At 41.4% G+C, this 22,652-nt stretch overlaps 1 protein-coding gene across 16 annotated transcripts in view; it reads left to right on the top strand.

The window, feature by feature from the left end:
* Positions 1 to 22,652, top strand: part of LOC126400323 (ankyrin-3-like) — a 236,498-nt gene that overhangs the window by 177,740 nt on the left and 36,106 nt on the right. For 13 of the 16 annotated variants that reach the window (XM_050060947.1, XM_050060950.1, XM_050060941.1 and 10 more), the window contains 11 exons: positions 4,281 to 4,383; positions 6,452 to 6,496; positions 7,927 to 8,033; positions 10,048 to 10,080; positions 12,088 to 12,312; positions 19,302 to 19,456; positions 20,601 to 20,812; positions 20,955 to 21,162; positions 21,689 to 21,785; positions 21,886 to 22,114; positions 22,509 to 22,634. In XM_050060947.1, coding sequence (XP_049916904.1) covers positions 4,281 to 4,383; positions 6,452 to 6,496; positions 7,927 to 8,033; positions 10,048 to 10,080; positions 12,088 to 12,312; positions 19,302 to 19,456; positions 20,601 to 20,812; positions 20,955 to 21,162; positions 21,689 to 21,785; positions 21,886 to 22,114; positions 22,509 to 22,634 — 1,540 coding nt within the window. The remainder of the gene's footprint in view (positions 1 to 4,280; positions 4,384 to 6,451; positions 6,497 to 7,926; positions 8,034 to 10,047; positions 10,081 to 12,087; positions 12,313 to 19,301; positions 19,457 to 20,600; positions 20,813 to 20,954; positions 21,163 to 21,688; positions 21,786 to 21,885; positions 22,115 to 22,508; positions 22,635 to 22,652) is intronic. The other 3 variants (XM_050060951.1, XM_050060953.1, XM_050060957.1) reach the window with 2 other exon arrangements.

Raw genomic sequence — 22,652 nt, 5'->3', positions numbered from 1 at the left:
CATGTTGTATTTGTGGGGAAAATGTGTCCAGATAAAGACAAGTGTTTGTCTGTGAATGCTGCGAGTTATAGTGAAGCTGATTTGTGTACTTGTGTTTGAAATTGTCTCTATTGAGCCATGTTTAATGTGTGTTTAATGTGTGTTTTGAATTAACTAAACTTTATAGTACTGCCGCGGACTAGTGTTTTGGAGGTGTAACTGCAAATCCTCACAACAGCGTATGCCTCATGCGTAGGGTACGGCGTAGGCTCTGCATCAAGCTGACACAAGTATTAATCCACCTTAAGGCCGCACTAATCAACATTTTTAAGGCAAAAGACTGTCATGTGAAGGGGGTTGCTCATAATGATGAACCCACAAACCCGACTCAGCAGTTTTTTTTGCTCATTGTGTCAGTTTTCAAGTCAGTCAGTCAGACACACAGTCAGTCAGTTAGACAGTTAGACAGACAGACAGTCAGACAGTCAGCATCTGGCAGCATCATTCTTCCAGCCTGGCTTTTCTCCTCTCTGCATCTCTCTCTCCACTCCTCTGTTTGTTCATGATCTTTTATTCTCTCCTCATGTCCGTTCTTAATGTTAGTCCCAAAGTCAGGTAAGGCTGAAGGCATGAAGAGGCCTCCCCCACTGCCTCCCCCACCCCACCCATTCCACCCCCTCCCTCCCCCGACACCCCCAGACTCCAGTCGCTGCTCTGTGGTCCAGTGTGATACATATGTACTGTGTATGTTTGATTACTAACTGTGTTTTTTACCTTATGTTTTTAACACTAATGTGTGTCGACATCAGGCGCTGTGTCATGTACTGTGGTTCACATGTGTGTATGTGTGTGTGTGTGTGTGTGGTCTTACTCTCAGCTGAAAACAGTTCTGCTGTGTTTCCCTGCTTGTAAGAGACGAGCCTGTTGTGTTTGCTTCCGTGTTTGACTGTGATGGTGACTGTACCATTAACGCCTGGGTCTTTGTGGGTTAGCCACAAAGGTGGAGCTTTGCATCATTTTGGTTTCTGTGTGGAGAACTCCTTCATCGAGCTTCCAGGGACCTGAACTGATGTCATCTTCATCAGTTTAGAGTCACGTAATGGACAGTGCAGACTAATCTCACTGTTATTCCGCAGATAGGTGTGTACATGTCAGACAAACATGTACGTTTACGACCATTAAAACTGCTTTAATGGTAGGGCTGCGCAGTCAATTGAAATATTATCGAAATGGCAACATGGCCAAGTTAAATATGCACATCACAGGAGCTGCCTTTTTCTTTTTGAAAAAGGTCAAATGTGTCACAACATACTGTTATAAATGAAGCGTTGTGGCGCTACAGAGACGTCCCATCCCTCAAATCAGATGTAAGGTAACATTCTTGTTTGATACTGACCCCAACAAAATCAGAATGAGAGTCAGAAATACTTTATTGATCCCAGAGGGGAAATTGTGATCGTTACAGTCGCTCTGGTGTGAAGAAAAGAAGTAAGAATAAGAGTGTGAAGTAGAATAATATGTAATATGAAAATATAAACCAATAAAATAAATAAAAAATAAAATGTGCATTTTGCTACAGTGTTAAACATTAGTGCTGAAGATATTGAAAATATTAAAATATATATCGTCAGTGCGCTGTGGCTGTAAGTGTGAAAATGTAACTATAATATATACATCAATAGAATAAACAAGAATTAGAGTAAACATAAGAAATATGCACAGTTATGTGCTTTGTATGGTGAATAAATACATACATACAAGAGGTGTTGCTGAGGATAATGTGTATTGAAAAATAAAGCACATTTGAAAAGATATTTCATTAGATTTTTAAAATATTTTTAGTGAAAGATAAATCCATCCAAAAGATAATCCATTCCCACTAAAATTGGGATTCATATTGTAGTATGATTTTTTTTTGTTGGCAATTTCTTTTCTTTTTTTAACTTTACTTTACATATACTTTAAGAAATGACAACATATATTTATTTGAAAACAAGTTAATCAAACAGCAGGATTTGTTTCATGTTTTGCCAATTATCTTTTCAGAGGACCACCTTTTTTGCATATAACAGACGTACAACACAAACCTCTTTGCAGTCTCATAGATGTATTACAGCTGTGTAATAGCAACAATCCAGCGATACGATATTTATCACAATACAGATGATACAATTCAATATATTGCAATTTTTTTAAATCTGCATTTAGGAGTTAGTGACCAGTTATGACTCTCCATGTTTCACAGGTGTGTACAGTAGCGATATGTTCTGATGTTGGAGCGGAAGAGTCAAATGGCAGCACAGTTGTCTTGCAGTCTGGGGTTTAAACACAACACAAACTCCCATGAATCTTTGCAAGTAAATCATTAATTGAAAATTGATAGTATTTTTGAGATTCATTGTAGTCTCACAAAACATAGTATGGCAATACACAAGTGCATCGATATTTTCTTACACGCTTAAAAAACATATGTGTGTCCACTATCTTTTAGATCCCTACCATTACTTTCAATGGTCATATGTATTGTATCTTGGTTGCACCCATGGTTGCAGTTTATTTTTTTTAAATCCCATTATCTCCGGATCATTTGTGAGTGATTTAAAATGCCTGAATGAAAACAAATCAAACAAATTAAGTTGTTATATATATTTCCTTTCTATGTGTGCATCAACTGCGTCATCATTAAAAAAGAAACGTTTGTTAAAAGGGAAGTTATTTAGCTTTTTGTCTTTAATAACAAAATGAATGTAAATGCCACATTAAAATCATTTTAGTGATATCCAGGAGAGTGCAGTGTGGACCTGCCAAAACCAAATACAAAGCAGTGTCATTAGTTCATGAGGAGGTGTAAGGGAGCTTTTTCTTTTTTGAAATGGAAACAGGAAATGAAAAACAGTCAGCCGTGCAATCATAGTTTGGGGGTGGGGCCAAGCTTATTCAGTTCAGTTCAGTTTTATTTATAAAGCCCAATATCACAAATAACAATTTGCCTCAGAGGGCTTTACAGCATACGACATCCCTCTGTCCTTAGGGCCCTCACAGCGGATAAGGAAAAACTCCCCAAAAATCATAGATTTTAAATCTTCCATAACAATTGAATCTGTTTTCTTTTCTCAAAAATTAACAACGATAAAAGCTGGTTCATGATTTACATTCCAATGTGAAGCTTTGGCTTTAGTCTTGACCTTAAATGGAGAGGACAGATTTGAATGACATGATAAAATGATTTCTTGAACTCAAGATAATGAGACAGGATTATTACCTCATCACCTTTTTGGAGGAAATTATTTTATTACCCAAAGATAGCAAAATACTTTTGTAATAAAATATAAATTGCAATCGTGGCCTCTCTCAGCTTCCATAGATTTGTCATCTCAGCACAAGAGTTGTGTTTTTGCCTCTGAGCACAGGCTAATTGGTTCCTATCGGTTGACTTGTGTAGAGCAAACAGCGCTGTTGTAATTGTGGTCTGAGACGTTGCAGGCGAACATTCATCACATGTCATCGCTCAGGAATGCTCTTTATTTGCCTCATAAACGTCTCCATGAAAGCCCCATCATAAACAACATCACAGCGTGGCGTCACTGACAAACGTATTGGGACAGAAACGTAAACAATCGACTTTTTTTTTTGCGAGACGAAATTACAGCAGCTAATTATCTGCAAATTTATCAACATGACTCCCAGTACAAGCTTCCTGTCCTAGTACTGTGTCCATTGTCCATCATACAGTAACTACTGCTTCTCTCAGGCTGTGAGGGCATCTGAACTGTGTGCTGGCATGGTGTGAATAGCTCGGTCGCTGAGACTGAGGAGGCTAAAAAAGCTGTAACAGTCAGAAAAGGTGTAGATAATGTAGTGAGTGTACACCCCCATGATTTGTTTGCACTGTTCATCCATCATTTAAGAGATATTATTTGGATAATCAGCAGACACTGACGACTGCATCTGCATCCACAGTTTAGCTTGTTTTTTGTTGCCCCGACACATTAGTATCCTCCGCACACCGATCACTCCTCTCCAGCTCTGGTTTTTGTTTTGGAGACACTTGAATCCCCTCTTTAGGAGCGTTCTTTCTTTCCCTGTGGTTGTTGTTGTTGTCACTGGTGGCATACAGTCAGGTTCCTGGAAGCTGCATGCATTTAATGTGTTTATGTTTGTTTTTTCTGTTCACTTTCATACCCCCCCTTTACACCCCTCCCCCTCCCAACTCCTCCTCCTCTTCCTCCTCCTCACCTCCCCTCTCCATCATTGTGACTGTTGTCTTGGTAATCCGTGACTACTACGGCAACCACACCAAGCCTCCGTTCCTTCAGTTCTGATAGGTCCAACACGCTGAACCGGAGCTCGTTCACGCGGGACAGCATGATGATCGAAGAGATGCTGGCGCCCAATAAGGAAGTGGTGCGTACTCTTTTTGTTTTGCTGGCTTCTGTCTCTGTTTCTCACGTCTCTGTCAGTCAGTAATCCACAGGTCATTAACGCCACAGGAGGCACAGTTCTGTCTCCAAATGTGCCAAGCTGTCCTGGTGCTGTGCCAAAAGTCAGGCTGTCCACCAATCCTCTTACACCTGAGATGGTGTTGACATAAAGACGACCAATCCCGTTACATTTTACTGAAAGGGGAAATGAGATTAGGGGTTATTGCTGCGATCTAAGAGGGATTACCGTGATGGCCCACTTACTTTAAAGGTGCAGCGAGGTGGCACTTCAGGTAAAGTTGTTACTTTACCTAAGAAGCCAAAGACGACATGATCTGACTTTAGACGACTTTTACCTCCTCGTGAGTCAGAGTTTTAACGATGTAACAAAGATTATTTTAGCTCAGAACGTTTTTCACAATAGAAATGAATTTGTTCTCGTCGTCTTATCAGCTCATGATTCAAAATAGAAGGTTTTGCTGAATCTCAGGGTGCTTTCACACTTGCCCTGTTTGGTGCGGTTAAATCGAACTCTCGAAACGAAGCTTGTTTGCCCCTCAGTGCGGTTCATTCAGGCAGGTGTGAACACAGCAATAACACTCAGGTGCACACCAAAAGAACAGCAGCCTGTTAGCTAAGCTAGCACGCAGTCTCTCTGAAATCCACCGCAAAAGTAAAAAAATTTTAATGTACTTGAGGCAAAGTCCGGTCTGAAATAATACAGAGAGTTCCGCAGGCACATCGGGTATCATGGAGGCTGCTTTCAGACCTAGAGTTATCTCAGGGACTAATTCTGTCACAAAGTTGTATAATTGCCCAGAGTTGGTTCATGTTCTCACGGCAGCATTTACAAGCGGACCAAATAAAATGCCTTGTGTGAGAAAGCTGCTCTTGATTGGTCAGAATTTCCACGTGGGAAAAATCCAGGAAGTAAAGCAAACGTTGAAGAAGAGTACACTTGCAAGATAAATGTGACACTTTCTAATGTCACAATGGAGGGACAACTACGCAGGTTGATTTTAGCGCTGCTCATCGTGGACTATATTGCTGTCATTGTTCATTTTAGTCAAACCATACAGTTTGAAAACGAGGCGCGGCTCCAACTAGAAAACAATGTTTTGATGCATTGGATGTGCTGAATGTGCATATTAAGGCAGTACAGGAGGAGGTGCACATTAATAATCCTCCAGGACTGTAACATGCTCATGTTTACCTCTTCGAGAATGTCGGCTGGCCGGTTATAAATGAACTCCGGTGCAGTTCGTTTGTGGTGATAACATGTCCCGACTTGGATCTGAACCAACTGCAGTTACATGACACATTGTTTGGGTTAAACATGAGCATGTTACAGTCTATCTAGCTTTAAAAAACAAAAATGTATCCAGCATTAGAGGCACAAAACAAGATCAACTGTGTGTACAGATTGGGCTGCGTATTGTTAGAAAATGTGCAATGTCATTGCCAAAATTATACCATGGTTTTGCTGCTGATACTGAAACTAAACATTTTTTGGTTGTAAAGCGGGTGCTGCAGCTTTTTAAGTATTGCACTTATAGTGTCAAAATAGGTGCAGCAGAGGCTGAGATATTCTCATTTGTAGGCCCTTAAAGAGATCCAAGAAATCCAAAACTATTTCCAGAAACGCTGTATCCTACACTTCCCATACTGCATCTCAATAAGGTCTTTGTTGCCCATGAATCCAACTGTAGACAGCTCCTCCAGAGTCACATAAGTCAGTTTTAGGGGAACTGTGACTGGTAAATGAAGCTTCATATGTAAAATAGGTGGCATGCCCCTTTTAAGCTCGACCATGAAAGCTTCTAAGAAATGAAGACATTAAAACATTCTCAGTTTGAAAGCAATGAGACAAAGAACTTTGAACCTTTGTGAGTAGGAGCCTGAAAACGCTGTAATATGCATGTTATTTTTTGCCTTCGAATTTAACAGACAGTGCGACTACACACAGTAATGTGCAGAGTGTAACATGATGATCTGATCTGTGAATGTAGCAGCTGCTGAATAACAGCTCGTCTCCTCTCACGCTGCTGCAGATGCTCTGTAAGGAAAGGTCTTTCATTGTAGAGCATCACAATAAGGTAGATATTCAAGTTGTCATGTGCATGTCAGAATATGTCTTTCAGATGCTATCATCATTTGTTATATGTAGTGTAATATTTTTTTTCTGTTTGGTAATGTCATCAGTTATGTTCAGTTGGTGCCATGCACCAATTATTTTAGAGCATGTGTACAGTTTATTCATCTGTTTGTATTCATTGTTATTAAGTGAGCTGACATGACCACCACATCAACTGGATTCCTTCTTTATTAATTGTGGGTTTAGTAAGATTTTATTTCACAACACTGCATGGACAGTGTCAGTATTTTAATTGTATTGCTCTCATGAACTCACTAAACTTTGTAAGACGAGTCTTTAAAATGATTCCTAACTTTAACAGTTACCCATAAAGCCAATTTTAAACACACCAGTGTTATTTTAAATGTTGTCACGTGTGATGGTTGTTTGATTTTTCTGTTAAGAATACAGAATTATTCTCGTGTAAGCAAACTGTGGCTATTAACATATCAGAGCCTCTCTAGAGTAGAAATATTGCATCTACATCATTGAATGTATGACCATGTGATCCTCCAACAGACGCCAGACCTTAGTATGATCAAACAGTGATCGCATCTATTTACTGTTTACAAGCATTCTGTTTTAGGGTATCTGATGTTGGTTTCTGTCTGTTACCATCCTTAAACAGAACGAGTAGTGATCAGATCATCATCCCAGAGGAGGTGTAACTTCAGCTGCCTCTGTCATCGTTCACTGCTGGACCTTAATGGGACAGTTCAGTCCCCAAATCAAAAATACATATTTTAACTCTTTCCTCTGATTGTTTTGGTGTGAGTTGTCGAGTGTTGGAGATATCGGCCGTAGAGATGTCCAACTTCTCTCCACTGTAATGGAATAAGATGGCACTCGGCTTGTGGTGCTCAAAGTGCCAAACAGATACTTCAGTTAGAGAAAACTTTATTTACATTTGCAGTATTATATTTGGCACTATGGCTCTGTTCTGGGGCCTCTCTGTCTTTCCTAGGCCAACACAGAAAGCCTAAGGCAAAGAGAGCACACCTCCCTGCCCTTCCACACGCAAACGAGGAAAGCCTGAGGCAGAGAGAGAGCAAACCACCCTGCCCTTCCATGCGCCTACATAGAAAGTCTAAGGCAAAGAGAGCAGCATCCCCTTAGTTAAGGACATCAGGATTGTCAGACTTTAGAGGGTTGTCTTGTTGGAGGTAATATCTCTAAAGGACACTGATGTTATGAGTTCAGACTCCACCAGTACAGGCTGTATTCTCTTCATTTTCCTTTTTTCCTTGGTTATTCAGATGCATGGCTTCATGACAAAAGCTGTGATCTAATTGTTCTCACATTATCATTTCTCTTCTTCCTCCTTGTGTGTATACAAGATGCACTCACTCACACACACTCATTGATTCAATGACCTTTTTGTCTTCCCGGCAGCATTTGGCCGTGGCTAAGGACTTTGACAACGACTCTCTGAGGAGGTACAGCTGGACTGCAGACGCACTGGATAATGTCAACCTAGTCTCTTCACCAATACACTCCGGGTAAGCACTTCCTAAAAGGATGAGCAGAGTGAGGGAAGAAGGATACAAGACATGTGCTCGTCTTTGTCTCCACCTATCTGTTATGTATTCTCTGTCTGTCTTCCTTTCTCATTTTCTTTCCCCCTCGAGAAAACTGCTCTGACCTGCAGCGGTTTCTCTTCACCCTCTCTGACTGTCTGTTCTTGATTGTAAGGCTAATGTTAGCTGAAGTTACACTTCCTTCATTTCCGTGAGTGTAAAATTACACAGTGCCAGACCTGTAAAAGGATATACTCAGAAACTGATGAGACATGGCTCTAGTTTCTCTCTGTTTAACAGTCCAAAAATCTGACCAACCAGTGCTGACCTGATGCTGCAGGTTGGTAAATCATTGGAAACAACAGAGTCACAACGAAATGCGGAAATGAAGGAGCTGTAATTTAAAGCAAAAGTTTGACATTGTGGGAAATACGCTAATTTGCTCTCTGGCTAAGAGTTAATTGAGATGATTGATTTCTCTCTCATGTCTGTCCGGTAAATAAAATTAAGACAAAAAAATGAAGCTACAGTCAGAAGATGGTTAGCTTAGCTTAGCTTAGCTTAGCTTACCTTATCACAAAGACTTAAAGCGGGGAAACAGCTAGCCTCACTCTTTCCAGCCACACCTCTAAAACTCTCAAAATAACCTGTTACAAAAATGAATGTGTAAAAACAACAATTCCAGTCTTGGTTCCAGTCTAAGCTAACGTGCTCCTAGCTGCATGGGTGTTGGAGGGTGAGTAATTCGGCACCACCTATTGACAAAGGGTGGAACAACACAGTCTGTAAATAGTTGGCTGTTTTACTACAACTCGTGGGCTATCTGAACATTTTTAAGCATATAAGCTGCCAGACAGTTTAATTCATTTCCCAGACCTGACGTGACCATGTCATCACGTCAGGTGAGGTCACAGCACAAGGGTTGGGATCAAGTTAACTAGCGGTAGCAGGAGCGAATCAATAGTGCGGACAGGCTGGGAAAGACCTGAGCATTGCCAGGATTGTTTCTGAGCTGCTTTTTAGATCCATAAAATCAGCCTTGGACTCAAGGGACTTCCACTGCGGGGTTGTCACCATCAGGATGGAGTTGTATGGCCGACAATGACGAAGCAGATGTACGATTTGCCCAGGGGACATGAGAGGCCTCAGGGAAGAGACAACTGGATGTCTAACACCATTTAAAATGAAACATTAGAATTTTTGACACATGCAGTCCTGACACAAATTGTGTCTGAGGCAAGGGAGAGCAGATTCTTTCGACTAACGGCTGATGAAACCACCAATGTAAGTAGGGTTGTCACCTTCAGTGTGGAAAAATAGCGGCCCCATGCCTGGGGGACTCAAATCAAGTGGAGGGTCTTTGATTCGAGTGGTAAAGCCAGCACAAGTATAGGTAACCAAACTGATTTAAGGGTGTTTCTGCATCATTTTACGTCTCACTGTAGAGATGTTTAAGATTAGATATGTAAAACTGAATCAGGTGCATGTGAGGCTTTTTAAATCCATAAGCTAAGTAGTTAAAGACTCGGGTGTAAAGGAACCTTTTCATAACTTTATTAAGCAGTCAGTCAGCAGGTCAGTGAGCATGCTAATAATTGCCCTGTGTATCGGAGTCTCCGTAACCATGGCAATGACGATGCTGAGTGACAAACCTGTCATTCTTTAGTCTCTCCTGCAAAATCTCATTTCACTGCTATACCCCTTAAAACTCTTTTGGTTTGATATTTCTTGTGTCATTACTGTGTAGCACCCCTCAGTGAAAGATATGTTCCTGTGTGCATGCCTGTCTGCAGCCTTATATTTAACAGACAGGAATGAGAGGGGTATCAATCTCTTCATTTAACTCTCCACCAGAAAGTGAATAAGCGTATTTCCCAATATGTTGAACTGTTCCTTTAAAGGACTCCTTGGTAATCGTCTTCTCAGTGGTATTTCCAATGACAAAGCTCTGTTGTTGACCTGTCACTCCTGCGTTGCTTTGTCGTCCATCCTGCAGTTTTTCCTCTCCGCTCCCGCAGTACGACAGCAGGTGATTGACTGTGATTGGTTGCCCTCTTTTATCACCTCCACTACCTTGTTTGTCATTACTTCCTGTTTTCCAGTGACATCACACCCTCCCCTCATCTGTGTTTGCTCTCCTCACACATGAACTGTGTTGATACAGATTTGATGTAAAGTGGTTTGGATTTTTTTGTCCTCGTGTTTATTCCTTTTGTTTGGAGGAAATCTTTGTGAGTCTATTAACTGATCTGAGTGAGTTTGTGTTGCAGAGTGTAGAGACTGAAATGACATGGACCTAGTTTGAGCTGGATATGAATATTTTTACATTTTCCAATAGCAAGACAGTCCATCAGTGGAAATACACTGCCGTTCAAAAGTTTGGAATCACCTGTCATATTGATGTTTTTCTTTTTCTCTTCAATAATAACTATTTTAGCACAAAAACAGTATCATTCAGACATCAAATGTATTATTGACTTTTGAAATAGTTTTGGCCCCAAAAGAAGAAGAATTAAATGATTCAAACTTCCATGTAGTCGATGTCCCCACAGTGTTGCATGACAGGAGATTACACCGTTAGGAACTTGAATTTTAAATTTGTCTTCCAGTCCAGGAAAGCATCAGTGACCACGTTAGTCAAAAGAAAACTTTATTTCCATTTGCAGTATTATATTTTGGCCGTATGGCTCTGTTCTGGGGCCTCTCTGCTTTTCCTCAGGCCTACACAGACAGCCTTAAGGTGCTGCCCTTCCATGTGCCTACATGGAAAGCCGAAGACAGGGAGGAAGGCAGCAGCAAAGACCCCCTCGGGAACAGAACAGAGCAGCATCAGTGACAAACAGAAATGACATTGATAAGTCAGACACAGCATGAAAAGGAGGAGCTGGGGTGGAGGCAGTTTGCAAAGCAACTTGCAGAGGAAGCAGTAACAGTNTCTGGGGCCTCTCTGCTTTTCCTCAGGCCTACACAGACAGCCTTAAGGTGCTGCCCTTCCATGTGCCTACATAGAAAGCCGAAGGCAGGGAGGAAGGCAGCAGCAAAGAGTTTAAACTTTTAAATAGGGCGCCCTGAATGAGATTCACCAATTAGTTGCATAGAGAGGAATCATGTGATCTATCAGCTGACTCCCTTACATCAGTCAGCTGATCCATCAGTTGATTGGCTGTTTGAGATCAGCTGATGTAGCTGTGAGCTGAGCTTGACATTGTGTCCTGTCGGAACTAACGCTATGCTTAATTCCTCTCAGCCATCAAGCTTTTTTGGTAGAATACAAACTTTTGAACGGTACAGTAGATTAGCTTAAACAATAATCAGTAGCCAGGTAATTACAGTCCTGTTCAGGATTATTGCAACCACAGACAACATGTGTGTAGTTTTCAAAGGATTCTTTTATGCAAATTTACATTTATATTCACACCATTTTTTCCAAAAGCTACATATAAACTAACATGACATCTTGTTTACCGAATTGCATGGCGTGGCTCTGTGTGTGTGTGATTTCCTTCTTTAAATTAAAGTGAGTGACACTCAGGACTACAGTACCTTCTAATATGGATAAAACACAGGTTACATTGGAGGCTCCTGTGTCGGCATGTTGGCTCATTCATCCACACAAGAATATTTATTTCCTGGAAGTGGATATAGCAACATTGTGACATCGACTTGAGGATGTTTTCTAATTGTAACCAACATTTTCTGAAGCCATAGCCAACACAGAAAACTCTTAAATATCTGTTCTGTCTTTATCTCTCTTCTCTTTTGCTCACACTTACTTTGTGTGTGTTTTGAAGATCACAGCATGAGAAGGGACTTCACCTCAGCTAAAGCTCTTCTCTCTCCATCAATACTGCGGTTAAATTGATGTGTATTTTATTCCATTCCTTTTCTATATCCTCTCTCTCTCTGGTTCCCAACATGTTACTCTTTCTCTCACTTTTCTTCCACTTGTCTTTACGCTCACTGCTTCACTGTCTCCCACCACTCTTTGTCTCTTCCTCCTTTTTTCCTTTTCCTTCCTCTTTTCACTTTCCATCAGGTTCCTGGTCAGCTTTATGGTCGACGCCCGGGGCGGCTCCATGAGAGGAAGTCGTCACAATGGCATGCGCATCATCATCCCACCGAGAAAGTGCACAGCGCCCACCAGGATCACCTGTCGACTGGTCAAGAGACACAAACTGGCGTCGCCTCCTCCGATGGTGGAAGGAGAAGGCCTGGCCAGCCGACTGGTTGAGGTCGGTCCGGCCGGAGCTCAGTTCCTCGGGTGAGACTTGATTTTTTTGTTGCTATTTGCAGTTTTCAGTGTTGTTGCTATTTGCTTAATTGCTTATTCTTCTGCACTTTTTGTTGGGTGACTTGACATCTCCTTCCTTCTGCTTCTTGCCATCGCCATCTCCAGCCATCTGCGTTTATAGAGTGTGAATGAGTGTACGTGCATGTTTAGGTGGAATACCTGCTGTTTAATTTGCAGTTTAAGTGTAATTGTTGCAGTGTGCTCACCCTCAAGCATTAAGTCCAGCTTAAGCAAAGAGAAGGCAACATCACTAACAGTTGTAAACTGTGGAAAAGTGTAGATTGTGGAAACAAAGAAAGGCAAAGTAAATATGTGCACATGTTACAGTTTTATATACCATAAAACTCTTTAACAGGAAGTGTGTCAAAACCAACAGATATTATACATTTGGCTCAACTCAGAGGCAAGGCTTTTGATTTCCTGTTTAAAGAATGTAATTATGTATCCAAGGTGCTGTGTTGCCACGGTCTCATGTTCCCCAGGGTCCTATGTTCCAAAGGTCCTATGTTCCCTAGGGTCTTTAAGCACCCAAGGTCCTGTCTTCACTGTTGTCCAATGTTCCCAGGATCCTAAGTGCCCAAGGTCCTATGTTCCCAGGGTCCAATGTGCCAAAGGTCCTGTTTTCCCAGTTGTCCTATGTTCCCAGGGTCCTAGGTTCCCAAGGTCCAGTGTTTCCAGGCTTCTATGTCCCTAAGGTCCTATGTTCCCCAGGGTCCTAAGTGCCAAGGTTCTGTGTTTCCAAGGTCCAGTGTTCCCAGGGTCCTGTGTTGCCAGTTGTCCTATGTTACCAGGGTCCTAGGTTCCCAAGGTCCAGTGTTCCCAGGCTTCTATGTCCCTAAGGTCCTATATTCCCCAGGGTCCTAAGTGCCAAGGTCCTGTGTTCCCAAAGTCCTGTGTTCCCAAGGTCCTGTGTTCCCAGGCTTCTGTGATCCTAGGGTCCTGGGTTCCCAGGCTCCTAAGTGCCCAAGGTCTTGTGTTCCCAAAGTCCAGTGTTCCCAGTTGTCCTATGTTCCCAAGGTCCTGTGTTCCCAGGCTCCTAAGTGCCCAAGGTCTTGTGTTCCCAAAGTCCAGTGTTCCCAGTTGTCCTATGTTCCCAGGGTCCCATGATCCCCAGGGTCCTAAGTGACCGAGGTTCTGTTTCCCAGGGCCAAAAAAGAGCAGATTGTGCCTTTACTGCACAGCAGAGGAAGCTGATATTGTGAGGGATGTGGCAGAGCAGAGGAGAAGGTGATAATTGCTAACACCTGGGTGAGGAAAACTGAACTCAACTCACGAAGGCAGCATGGAGGAGAACAGAGAGGAGTGAGAGTGACCAAATGAACTTTACTTGAGATATGTAGAGATTAAACCCCACTACAGTCCCCAAGGTCCTGTGTTCCCAGGGTCCCATGTCCCCTAGTTCCTATTGTTTCCAGGGTTCTAAGTGTCGAAGGTCGTATATTCCCAGGGTCATATGTTTCCAGCACCCTATATTCCCAGGGTCCCATGTTCCCAAGATCCTATGTTTCCAGGGTCCTAAGTTCCCAATGTCCTATGTTCCTAAGGTCCTAAGTGTCAAAGGTCGTATATTCCCAGGGTCATATGTTTACAGCGCCCTATATTCCCAGGACCCCATGTTCCCAAGACCCTTTGTTTCCAGGGTCCTAAGTTCCCAATGTCCTATGTTCCTAAGGTCGTATATTCCCAGGGTCATATGTTCCCAGCGTCCAATATTCCCAGGACCACATCTTCCCTGTGTGTTGAAGGTCCTATGTACCCAAGGTCCTGTGTTCTCGGGGTCATTAACATAGGATTATGGCCAAGTCTCAAGCAATTTCATGACTCTGGGAGTCATGATTATAGTCCCCTAACCCAACCCTCGCCCAGGTCATATCAAGCAAATGCAGAACTAGGGAATGTCTATTCAGGTTCCCATTATCTGCCATATAGAGCTAGGGAACACAGGACCCTTTGTCATGTTTCCATTGTGTGCCAGATAAATTTGGAAACCTAGGAATGACCCAGATTATTTTATCCAGTTACAGTGTACATACTACAAAACAAAGTGCATTGACACGTCTTTATGTTTGATGAACATGGTTCTGAATTTTGTCAGAAAAGAGGATTTTCAGTGACTCTTTAGTCTTTATAAATGGTAATTATAATAGTAGCCGATATAACTTCCCTCTGATTGACGCATTGCTTGAGCGCAACATGCTTATTTGCATTACTTCATACTATAATACTGTATATTTAAAAAAGAGCAATCTATGATGTATAAGCTTGTTTTGGCTTTCCTTCAAACCACATGATCACAACTGAACGTGTGTGCGCTAGAAACTGATATTACATGTGAGTAGTTGCCATCTCTGATGTCACTGATGAGTACTGGAAAGAAGAAACAGGAGTCATATTACTGATACAGATCTAGAACTGAGTGGTGTGTTCCTCAACTGACTTTGCAAGTGTGTGTTTTGTGTGTGTACGTGGGTGCGTGTGTGTTTCATTATCTTGCGGACACAGTAAACTACATCTTCCCAGAAAGCTGCCAGCCCTTAATGAAGGCGAGAGCCTGGTTAGTCCAGTGCTACAGCTGGGACCCAGAGGAACTAGATTTGTTGGGTAGGAACCAAACATAGCATCCCCCCTCCCTGCTCCTCTCCCTCCTGTACCTCCCACCTCTCCCAAGGAAACTACATGACCAAGGCTGATTCATGCTGATGGATACTATTATTTTACCCATCTCTGTTAATTTGTCAGGATACAGCATTACTACTATATGGTTGCCATGTAGTTTTGGGAAGAAATCAATGACATAGTGAACTCTTTCAAGGAAGGACGACTAGTTACTTACTTGTATTTAAAGATAGTTGGATGATGGGTCCACCACCGCAGAGTGGATTTGTTTTAGCCTCAGTAAAAAAGTGGAGAGACGGAGGGACGTAGAGTTTAGCTTTTACATTTGAGATTTTAAAGTTCTTCCTAAAACTACACAATATAGCTTTAAATCCATTACGGTTACTTTCCAGCCACTTTCATTTAGGCACCATTATATTTTCTTTATTTCAGAAGCTTTCAGTGGGCTTCTGATGTCACTGAAAGTAAAGGTTTGGATTGGCTGTTTGGACTGGACTGCGCTTGTTGGGCATGAGCCTTTTCCTCCTCAAGCCGAGCATCATCCTGCTTCCCATGACCGCTGTTACTTTACTTCACCTTTTAAGATCAGTTTTATGTCATCCCACAATACTTTTGTGTGATTAATTTCCAGAGACATTGTACTAGTCCATGTTACATTAACTCCTGTCGACTCCAGGATGTCTTTGCAGAGTGAAAAGGTGATTATACCATGAAATATATGCAGTTACATCTCTCCTCTCTGAGTACTTCAAGTCAAATCAATGAGGTACATTTAACAAGGAAGGCAGTACTTCAATGTGCTTCAGATAAAGAGCAAAGACAATACACAAAGGTCACACAAGACAAAAATATATAAGAACAACTAAGATGAGACAGTATATAAAAACATGTAAGATGGGGTAGGCAGATCGATACCAAAATATCGATACTGTGGATACTACGGTTTTGTTTTGAAGATCCTAGCATCAATAGGATTGATACAAAAAAAGAGATAAGTTTCTCTATGTTGAACCTATTTGTATTTCAAGAGTACAATGCTTGTCGTAAACATATCTAGTGCCTGTACCATTTGCTGTTTGTTGTCTGCACTCAGACAGCATAGGCCTTGCACACGTGTAGCGCATTGCCGCGTGCATCCCAACTAGTTTAATCTGACATTTAATTTCAATGATGGATGAACGCATGAAGTAAAAAAAACACTAGAGAGAACTTGGTGCTGCAACAGAGGAGAAGGGAGGAGGGAAATGCCTCAGCATCCAGAGCCACGACACACAGACAAAGTTTGCTAGTCTTTTCAGAGAGGCAAGGAATATCCAGATATTTCAACCTGGATCTGACAACATGGAGCTGATTTTATTTGTGGAAATATTTTTGTAACAAATAAAGGTTTCTATTTTTCAATATAATGCTGCTTCTGGGGTGTATTTACCGTAACGGTGACTAAACCGGTTGCATGTAGATGGGGTGTACCACAGTAGAGAAATTAAAATCTTATGCTGTGTCTCAAAGCACATACTTTCGTCAGTACACTTCCATGTAGTATACTATGTGCACTGTGTACTCATTGGCGTAGTGTTGTCTCAAACAAAACACAGCCGTTGTGCACTCACCAGAAATGGTGACCGCAAATTAGCTCGTTAGCAAACTTGCATTAGCATTTCCGTTGTCGTTCATGGTACCAAATCATTACAGACTGCTAAATTAACCCAATAAACATACTGCTGGCTTATATCCAACAACAGTATAGTGGTGCTTCATGCAAAAAACATTTGTAAAATGTAGCAACGTTCACGGTCGCACAGTCCTTGGCCGCCATTTCCAGTTTGAAAAGTGGTCCCTCCCCTTCCGCTATGTAGCCAAGATGGCGACCATTGAGGGCGAGAGGTGTCCATAGTTCCACACTCAACTTCTTGACCGTTTTGAGTGCACCATGCGGGTACTCATAGTGCACTGCATTTTTCCATACTTCTCAGTGTGAACACACTTATGCACTCAAAGTATTAAGTGTAAGTACAGAAGTACGCGATTTGAGACACAGCATCAGTCAAATCCAATATTCAGCACTGGTTAATTTACATTCAGTAACTGTAATTGGTCATCATTAGCCGTTACTTTAGCAGACTGTTTACAGACTTCATAAATCATGACACACTGCTGCCTCCTACATGAAAGTACATAAGCAACTTTTAATAATAGAAATAGTATGAGTATGATAATAGTGATTCTGGCCCTGTATTACTTAGTATTGGATTAAAACCAAATTTTGTGATACTGCCCACCCCCATAAGAGATAAGGCTTCAGGTTTTGCTTTTTAAAATTGTAACTAACAATTGTTTAATTGTTAAACCACCTATAAAATAATAATATATGTGGTTTATTATGACTGGATGAGCAAAAAGTAGTAATTGGTGCCGTCTCCATGGCAACATAAGCAGCAGGCACAACTGTCGTCGGATTCTGACTCTTGATTGGTGCATAGGAGCACGTGATCCTTTTAAAACGGCAGAGCCCCGCCCACTTCCAACCGGCAAAACGAACACAGGAAATGAAAACGTAAATCCCTCTTTCCAAATAAAGATGAATAATTTATTTATTTATATATAATACACTACAATAATTTATTTAAAAAAAGAAATGAATGTATTTTCACGGACGTATCCGGCGGCTGTGTAGTGCTCTCAACCAACCGCCGGCCGGGTGGAGGTGACAGTTTGGGTTACTCACGGTCAACAGTCGCCCTCTTCGACAGATGAAGGTACTTTGTGTTAACGTGGAAGTTATTTAATGTCAAAGCACTTGTCTGAAAGTGGTTATAACACAAGCTTTGAGGAAAAATAATAATAAACCACTCGTGTCCGACCTCCTCGGTCTGGCCGTGATAGAGTAGCGTGAGCTAGCTTAATTTACGGCTAATGTTAGCTAAATAAAACTAGCAGAAAACATTAACGTTACTTTCTAGCTTATGTTTTGAGTAATCACACGCTGTGGTCTCTTGAATTGTAACCAGGTGGTTTGCATTAACGTTATTTAATAAACAAAATGAAAACGATGCTGTAAAACGGGAATTTCGGGAGGGAAACAAAAACAAAACAATGAGAGCACCTAGCTAGCTAACCAAGCGAGCAAGAGAAACGCGAGGTGGCGACTCGCGGTCGGCCACGTATGTCATTACGCTCGGGTTTTAGCTGCTTGTGCTCGTCCTCAAGTGGGCTGGATGCGATCCAATCTCAGGTAGTTTAATCAGGGTTAACTTGTAATTTAGGAAAAGTAAAATTAATGTTAGCGAGCAGAGGCTTCTGACATGTCTTTCTAGAGCAGCTGATAACAGCACACAACAACAGAAGTCTCTGTTACTGGAAAGTGCTATGTAAAGAAATTGAGCATTATAGAGAAGATGTCCACCCATCTTTAACTGTCATTAAATTGACTTAATGTTGATTAAGTGTTGACGATTACTACGTCTATTTTAATGGAATGTTTTTAACATATAACCTGTAGGTATCCTGGTCATATTTGTTGGCAACAGTGCTTAAAAAGTGAAATCCTTTACAAACATTACAGTGTCAAACACAGGTGTACAGGTGAGGTGCCACCTACAACCTAGATTTCATCTAGAGCATTGGCAAATAATAGCAAATAGTGTGTTTGTAAGACTCAGATTGAGAAAATACTACTTTTAAGATCATTTTGTGACTGTATTTGTAGATGATTATTCAAGGGGATGATCAATAAATATAGTTCCTCTCTGTTTGTCCGTTTGTCCTCTCTATTCTGAGGAAAAATGGTCCTCAGACTAGAGTATGTTCATCCTCTTATGTTGCTATCATGCCTTGTTTGAATGAGGGCTGTGCAGCTTTCTCCCCTCACTCCTCATTCCATTTCACGTGTTTCCTGTCAAGTCATGCCACCGAGCTATGATATGCACTCTGAATGTTTCATCCCACTGCAGCACGGCCACAGCTAACATTAAGCAACACTGTCATCTGCAGAGCCCACAGTTCATTCATACTGTACCTGTACAGTATGTTTATGAGACCAGTGTCCTTCAATCCTTGATCATATTTCACTTTTTTTGTAGAATTTACTAACCGAATAAACGCCACCATTATTAGTGTTATTCCCATGCAGATGCATAAAGATAAACTGTATATGTCCTCCATCATTTTTATTTCAGATTTAATTTTTGCATTAAAGTAGCTCCAGTAGGAATTTTAAAGAAGTTACAGCTATCATTATAATCAGAAAGAGCTCAACCTTGACCCCTATTTTCTTAGTTTACCCGTCTTAAATGAATACGATAAGATTAATTAAACCATACCTCCCATGACATGTACCTTACCAGGCCTGTGATAGTAGAGATCCCTCACTTTGGCTCGATGCGGGGCCAGGAGAGAGAGCTGATCATGCTGCGCAGCGAGAACGGAGAAACCTGGAAGGAGCATCTGTACGACTACAAGACAGACGACCTCAATCAGCTCCTCAGTGGGATGGATGAAGGTAAAGCACACGTTCTTACTCTTTGTTCTTTAATTATTTTGTCAAACTTTGTCTTATTGTGGCATCCAGGCAAATTTGTATATTCAAACTAAAATGACACAAATATTTAGGTACCTTTTTTAATGAACATCTTAAATTTGATGTAAACACTGCGGATATTGTGAAGCGGGGGCTACAGAGAAATTCCTTTTCTGTCAGTCCCGTCATCCTCTGCCATCTTGATTAGGTTTTTATTGAGAGCCTCCTGTGTTAGCCATTTATCTGCTGGTTCACAGCCTCACACTGAAAGACAGAAACAGTCTAAATAGCATTGTTAAAATCTGCTCTAAGATCACAGGAGTGACACAAAGGGACTTGGTAGGTTTTTGCAATCAACAAATCTTTCAGAAAGCACGTATTTTAGCTTCTTCTGGATGTGTTCTTGCATGCAAATTTTCTCTGTTGCCGTCAGGGCATTGTTACGGTTTACCTGAACTGCTAATCAAAATCCTTTATTCCCTTTGCAGTTCGTCTTTCCAGTTCTCTGTTTATAGTATGTGTTCAAGGCAAGCTGTTCAAATAAAGTGGCCCTGGTTGGAATAATGAAGTTGTCTGAATCTGAATTGAAAAGCTCTTTGTGTAGAATTATACATCATTACAACATCTTATAAAGTCTTCTGATAGCCTCAGTTTTTGGTTGTAGAAAAATTAAACAGCCTTGCTGAAAATTGGCAGTCTCTCTGTACTGCTACGTGTTGCTTCCAGCCATTCATCCTCATTGTACCTGGGTGAGATCTGGAAGGTGGAGGGACGGTCATTGCAGGATCTTAAGTCCTGAGTGATGCATCACAATAGTGACTGAACAGATGCAACTTTTGTAACATCTACAACATTTAGATGCATGCATTAATATGAATCAGTGAACAGATGTTACCCCAGTAAACCATTAATGTTTAGGATTCTTTTCTCTCTCTTCTTTGTGTTTAGGACCAATAAGGCACATAAAATAAAAAATATGTATGTTTTTCTAAAGAATGCAAGTTATGACAAAAAAGTAGTTAAAGCAAGTAAAATTAAAAAAAAAAAATACCCAGTACTAGTACAAACTGAAAATAAATGATTTATAATTTATATGTGATGTCATTCATGTATTTTTCCCCTGTAGAGCTGGACAGTCCTGAGGAGCTGGAGAGAAAGAGAATCTGCCGCATCATCACCAAGGACTTCCCACAGTACTTTGCGGTCGTGTCTCGAATCAGGCAGGAGACCAATCAAATGGGACCAGAAGGCGGGACTCTGAACAGCCGGAGCGTCCCATTGGTTCAAGCTTCCTTCCCCGAGGGGGCGTTAACAAAGAAAATCAAAGTTGGACTGCAGGTGAGTTTAGACACGTCGATGTCTGTTGTTTTCATTTTCAACAGTGGCAGAAGCTAGAAACAATACTCAAAAATGTACATGTGAATACACACACCTACACACGCACACGTTAGACACACATCACTGATCCCTCCTCTCCCAGGCTCAGCCTGTGCCTGACGAGACTGTGAAGAAAATCCTCGGCAACCGAGCAACCTTCAGCCCCATCGTTACCGTGGAGCCCAGAAGAAGGAAGTTTCACAAGCCCATCACCATGACAATCCCAGTCCCGCCACTCTCAGGGGAGGGGCTCAGCAACGGCTACAAGGGAGACCCTACTCCATGTCTCCGCCTTCTCTGCAGCATCACAGGTGTGTGTGGTAGTCTAACCGTCTGTTTCTAAGAACACCAATTTGAGTTTAAGAACTTGAGAGTGACTTTTTTGAAAAGTGAGGATAGAGAAGACATGATGTCAGCGTGTATATGCACTACTTTGTGAACGATTTGTAGGACTGTGCGTCAGCTCTGTTTTAAAAGTGACGAGCTGCTTTGGATATTTCATATTTTAGCTGCTGTGTGGTGTCAGCACAGTGAGCCATGAATAATTTTAGAGAGCAGATGTAATTTTAATAATTTCTAGCTTAGTAATTTAACTTTTTTTTGTAAAAAGAAAAAAAAGCATGGCTGACACAAATTACTATTTAAAGTGTAGTACTTTAATAAAACATGTCTGGAGGGAACCTTTAATTTATTCAACTTATTTTATCTCAACTAAAAGAAAAGCTTGTCAGAAAAATATATGATTTCTTATGTCTCTCAAAATGTCACTACATTTTCCCTGTAAATTAAATCTATAAAAATGGATGTCAGTGACAGAAAATCTTCGTCTTCCACCAGGTGGAACATCCCCAGCACAGTGGGAAGACATCACCGGCACGACTCCTCTCACCTTCGTCAATGACTGTGTCTCCTTCACCACTAATGTCTCTGCCAGGTGAGACACACCACATGTGCACCTGTGACACTGTAGTTACCCTGAATCTGTTGTATCTCTGTGTCTGAGACGTTCATCGTGTAATCTGTCATCTGTGCAGGTTCTGGTTAGCAGACTGCCACCAGATCCCAGAGACGGTGGGTTTGGCCATGCAGCTGTACAGGGAGCTGATCTGTGTGCCCTACATGGCCAAGTTTGTGGTATTTGCTAAGATGAATGACCCAGTGGAGTCCAGACTGAGGTGCTTCTGTATGACGGACGACAAGGTGGATAAGACCCTGGAGCAGCAGGAGAACTTCGAGGAGGTGGCCAGGAGCAAAGACATAGAGGTACTTAATTATTGGTTGATCATTATCAATGCTGGTTCTGTCAGAGGACGAGGTTTAGGAAATTTGGGGCATGAATGTCAAAAATAAGGTCTTAAATATGTTATTATTGCTGTACTTTATTTTCATACAGTGATTTTTTTTTTTTACATAATGCACCTTTTTATTTTAGTATTGCCAATTTCTTTGGTTTGAAACAACTTAAAAGCAAGCGTTTTTCATCCTCCGTGCAAAAATTATTATAACAAAGCTATATTTAAGGTGGCACTGGTGAAAAGCTGGGCTGATACTGATACTTGAAATCACAACCATCTTACAGACCTCATAAATACTTTTGAAGAATGGTAATTCTGTTGCATGTGACTGTCGTTCTTACTTCTGTTATGTACGTCCTCAGGTTCTGGAGGGCAGGCCCATCTATGTGGATTGCTATGGAAACTTGGCGCCTCTGACTAAAGGTGGTCAGCAGTTAGTTCTTAACTTCTACGCCTTCAAGGAGAACCGTTTGCCCTTCTGTGTCAAGGTACTACATATAGTGCAC

This window comes from Epinephelus moara, chromosome 13 (genome assembly GCF_006386435.1).
Source record: "Epinephelus moara isolate mb chromosome 13, YSFRI_EMoa_1.0, whole genome shotgun sequence".
NCBI lineage: Eukaryota > Metazoa > Chordata > Actinopteri > Perciformes > Serranidae > Epinephelus > Epinephelus moara.
The sequence above is the reverse complement of the archived record's forward strand: the minus strand, read 5'-3'. Positions and strand labels throughout refer to the sequence as shown.